At 48.1% G+C, this 5,000-nt stretch overlaps 1 protein-coding gene across 1 annotated transcript in view; it reads left to right on the top strand.

Annotated features, from left to right (window-relative positions):
• Window positions 1-5,000, top strand: part of lmbr1 (limb development membrane protein 1) — a 30,112-nt gene that overhangs the window by 7,477 nt on the left and 17,635 nt on the right. The window contains exons 6-9 of the mRNA XM_053496831.1: window positions 1,445-1,571; window positions 1,726-1,794; window positions 2,192-2,256; window positions 2,340-2,412. Coding sequence (XP_053352806.1) covers window positions 1,445-1,571; window positions 1,726-1,794; window positions 2,192-2,256; window positions 2,340-2,412 — 334 coding nt within the window. The remainder of the gene's footprint in view (window positions 1-1,444; window positions 1,572-1,725; window positions 1,795-2,191; window positions 2,257-2,339; window positions 2,413-5,000) is intronic.

The raw sequence follows: 5,000 nt of genomic DNA, 5'->3' as shown, positions 1-5,000 counted from the left end.
GGGATGAAGACAAAGAGAGACACAGTGGGACAGTGAGGGAGACACTGGTTGAGAGAGACACAAAGAGTGAATGAGACACTGGTTGAGAGAGACACAAAGAGTGAGGGAGACACTGGTTGAGGGAGACACAGTGGGACAGTGAGAGAGACACAAAGACAAGAGAGACACAGTGGGACAATAAGAGAGACACAGTGAGAGGCACAAAGAGTAAGAAAGACTTAAATGATGAGAGACAGTGAGGGAGACACAGTGAGACAGTGAGAGAGACACAGTGAGTGAGGGAGACACAGTGAGACAGTGAGAGAGACGCAGTGAGTGAGAGAGACACAATGAGACAGTGAGAGAGACACAATGAGTGAGGGAGACACAGTGAGACAGTGAGGGAGACACAGTGAGACAGTGAGGGAGACAGTGAGACAGTGAGGGAGACACAGTGAGACAGTGAGAGAGACACAGTGAGTGAGGGAGACACAGTGAGACAGTGAGGGAGACGCAGTGAGTGAGGGAGACACAGTGAGACAGTGAGGGAGAGACAGTGAGGGAGACACAGTGAGACAGTGAGAGAGACACAGTGAGTGAGGGAGACACAGTGAGACAGTGAGAGAGACGCAGTGAGTGAGGGAGACACAGTGAGACAGTGAGGGAGACACAGTGAGACAGTAATAGAGAGAGCAAGAGAGTCATTGAGACAGTGAGAGATACATATTAAGAGAGACAGAGGGGTGGTGAGGTAGAAATGGTGAAGGAGAGAGAGAATTAGAGACAGAGACACAGTGAGGGACACAGTGAGAGACAGTATGAGGCAGTGATAGTAAGATAGTGACACAGTAAGAGTCAGTCAGTGACACAATGAGAGTAAGACCATGAGACAGTTGAGTGTGAGACAGTGAGACACTCTCTCTTAGTCAGTCACGTCCTTCTTGTCATCGTTGTACTGATACACTTCTCCACTCGTACGTGTGTGTGTGTGTGTGTGTGTGTGTGTGTGTAAGTGAGGATCAATGAAGCAGTGAGGTGCAAATACTTTTACTGGACTGCAACATACTGATAGAGCGAGTGTGTCTCCATCTCTTAGTCTGCCTGGCTGCAGGGTGTCTCTCTCACACACACACACACACACACACATTTTTATGATACACTTAGTGCTTAGTGACTCGGAAAAGCTGAAACGAAGCTGCTAATACACTGCAGCTGGGCACTCGTACCCTGTGTGTGTGTGTGTGTGTGTGCGTGTGTGTGTGTGTGTGTAAATGTGTTATTGAGGTAGCTCCTGCAGCTTTTAGAGCTAACACACCAATTAGAACCTCATTTACACCTGATACACACACCTCCTGCCTGCCTGCGTGTGTGTGTGTGCATGTTGCCGATTAGTAATATCGTATTTAGTTGAGCTTTTAGACACAGTTAATAAGGGTGTGTGTGTGTGTGTGTGTGTGTGTGTCAGGGTCTGAAGGCTCGCATCCTGGAGACGTTTGTGATGCTGTTCCTGCTCGCTCTGCTCATCCTGGGCATCGTCTGGGTCGCGTCTGCGCTCGTCAACAACGACGCCGCCAGCATGGAGTCTCTCTATGGTACACTTGTGTGTGTGTGTGTGCGTGTGTGTGTGTGTGTGTGTGTGTGTGGTGTGTTCCTCACTGTTTGAGAGTCTTGAAGTATATGAAACATCTTTCTCTTCTCGCTTTTGATTTAGATTTTGTGTGTGTGTGTGTGTGTGTGTGTGTGTAGACCTGTGGGAGTTCTACCTGCCCTACTTGTACTCGTGTATCTCTTTGATGGGTGGCTTGCTGCTTCTCAGTGAGTATCACACACACACACACACACACACACACACACAAAGGTTGAGGAAGTGTTCATGTCGGACAGACAGCTAGGCAGTACACAATGCAAGCCTCAAATCCTGTCAGCGCTGTTGCTAGGCAACGGTGAAGTATGGACAAACGAGGTAGCTAACGGAGGATGCTGATTGGCCAGAAGGTAAAGGTGCCGCGAGACCGAATGACACGGAACGATGACCTTTACCTCACGAGTCTCTTTCTCACTCTGTATCTACATGTCTCTTGTTCTCTCGCTATTACACTCTGTCTCTGTGTCTGCGTCTCTCCCAATGTTTTTTACCCTCTGTCTCTCACGCTCTGTCTCTTTCTCCGTCTTACTCTCTGGCTCTGTCTCTCTCACTCTCTGTCTTTCGCAGTGTGTACTCCAGTGGGATTGTCTCGGATGTTCACCGTCATGGGCCAGTTGCTCGTCAAACCCACGGTACGTACGTGTCTCCCGTAAGCTTTGGTCGTGTCCCGCACAGAGTCACTTAACTAAAGCGTCCGGTTCTTTGTGTCTCGCAGATTCTGGAGGATTTAGACGAACAGTTGGACTGCATCCAGCTCCAGGAAGAAGCTCTGCGGCAGAAGCTCAATGGTGAGTTTGTTCCCTGTAACGTTTGCATCCACGCCTGAGACACGAGGCTCGCGGTGTTTGGACCACCGACTGCTGGATCCTCTAGTGAACCTCCACAACACCAAAATAAGGTTGGGGGGGTGTTTTTACACCAATAAAAAAAGGGGGATTTTTTTTCATCTCTCAGCTGCCACTTCAAATTCCACCTCGGGGCTGTCTTCTCTCCTACGAGTAGTCTTGACCCGTTCCACTGTAGGCTTGGTTTGTCCGTCTCTCTCCGTAGTCCTGACCCGTCCCTCCGTATTCATGACCGATCCTTCCGTAGTCTTGATCCCTTCTGCCATAATCTTGACTTGGTCTGCCATAGTCTTGGTCCCTCCAACCATAGCCCTGACTGTTCATGACCTAGTTTTGACCCATCCTGCCATAATCTTGACCAGTCTCACCCTAGTCTTAACCCATCCCACTTTACTGTTGATTTTTCTCATCCCTCTATGGGCTTGACTCGTTCCGCCGTACACAATGATCTGATCTAATGGTCTATACGCGTTCTTCACAGATCTAACCTAAGAGTTTTTGTTCTCAAAGTGCAAGAGATTACGTTAGCTTTAAGAAAGTGTAGGCCTGACCCGTCCTCCTGTAGTCTTGATCCGTCTCTCTGTAGTCTTGACCCGTCCTCCTGTAGTCTTGATCCGTCTCTCTGTAGTCTTGACCCATCCTCCTGTAGTCTTGATCCGTCTCTCTGTGGTCTTGACCCATCCTCCTGTAGTCTTGATCCGTCTCTCCGTGGTCTTGACCCATCCTCCTGTAGTCTTGACCCGTCCTCTTGTAGTCTTGACCCGTCCTCCTGTAGTCTTGATCCGTCTCTCTGTAGTCTTGACCCATCCTCCTGTAGTCTTGATCCGTCTCTCTGTGGTCTTGACCCATCCTCCTGTAGTCTTGACCCGTCCTCTTGTAGTCTTGATCTGTCTCTCTGTAGTCTTGACCCGTCCTCCTGTAGTCTTGATCCGTCTCTCTGTAGTCTTGACCCATCCTCCTGTAGTCTTGACCCATCCTCCTGTGGTCTTGACCCAACCTCCTGTGGTCTTGACCCGTCCTCTTGTAGTCTTGATCTGTCTCTCTGTAGTCTTGAACCGTCCTCCTGTAATCTTGACCCGTCCTCCTGTAGTCTTGATCCGTCTCTCTGTACTCTTGACCCATCCTCCTGTAGTCTTGATCCGTCTCTCTGTACTCTTGACCCATCCTCCTGTAGTCTTGACCCGTCCTCCTGCAGTCTTGACCCCTCCTCTTGTTGTCTTGATCCGTCTCTCCGTAGTCTTGACTGTTTTTTTTTTAAATCACGTTTAATTTTAAAAAAGTATAAAACCATGCGCAGGTTCACAGTTGGAAATCATGGAGGCCATGTGACGACGTCAGGTGTTTGCAGGATTCTTCCGATATACGTCCATATTTCTCCCCAGTTCTTAATAGTCCTTGATGCAGCTGCCTTGTGGTGAATTTGCTCGCCTAATCTGACCTGTATTTCCTTTTGAAACAGGAAGTTAGGAAGGGGCGGGTCTGTCAGAGCGCTGGCTTTTAAAATCAGTTAGCGTCTCTGGCCTGAATCGACATGAGCGAGCGACACTGTTTTGAAGAGGCGTTCGAGGTTAACGCCTGACTCTGGATCATATCAAGGTTTCCAAGGAATTAATTTGTGAATACAAAATGTACAAACGTCCGAGACAGAGAAAGAGAGGCAGCGCGGTGTGTAACGCCTGAGTATTTTTGAACCCTGACACGTTCAAACGCACACACACACACAGGCAGAGTTATTTTGCTTTGCATGCAGATAAAGTTCCTTTCCTCAGGTTTTTAGCGTCCAGTGAAGCACGCGAGCGAGCGAGTTAGCGCGCTGATGAGATCTCAGCTGATTAGTCCTCATCACTGCTCCTCTATACACGCGCATCTAAGCGTCCGCTCTCGGTCGCTTTGTCAAGGCCCGATAAAAAAAGTGACTTTATTTCAATCCCGTGTTTGATGTGAAGCGCCACAAAAGCTCTGTGATGATGAGGAATGCCTGAGCGCACGGCATGCTGGGTAAATAGCATTCAGGCTCAGTGGGAGAATGAAGCTTATCAGGAAGCTTTTGTTTTTCCTTTTTCTTTTTTTTTTTCCAGGGCAGGTGCTTCTACCTGCAGGAAGAAAGAAACAGAGAGGTGTGTTTATGTTTGCATTCGTCGCGCAACCTTTCATGTTGCAGCAGCAGGAACAAAAACGGAACGGTAAAAGAGCGTTTTATCATTAGGGGGTTAATCTGCGAGTGATGCGCAAGATTCAGTGAAGGACAGAATGTTTTTTTTTTTTTTTTTTTTTAAGGAAGTGTGGTTTGTCAGGAGTTTCACAAAGCCACTGCGAACATCATGCTATTGTTTCTCGTGCCAAGAGAATTCAAAGAGATGTCTGAAATCTATGTGTTTACCGTCCATCAATTTGCATCAGGGGTTTCCTCAGGGGACTCCAGTTTCTTCCCACAGTCTAAAGACATGCAGATTAGGTTGATTGTATTTCCCAGTGAATAAATACAACGGTCGGTCACTCACTCACGTTCGTCTTCACCGTATCTACTGTAT

The sequence above is a fragment of the Clarias gariepinus genome, chromosome 1, assembly GCF_024256425.1.
Source record: "Clarias gariepinus isolate MV-2021 ecotype Netherlands chromosome 1, CGAR_prim_01v2, whole genome shotgun sequence".
NCBI lineage: Eukaryota > Metazoa > Chordata > Actinopteri > Siluriformes > Clariidae > Clarias > Clarias gariepinus.
The sequence above is the reverse complement of the archived record's forward strand: the minus strand, read 5'-3'. Positions and strand labels throughout refer to the sequence as shown.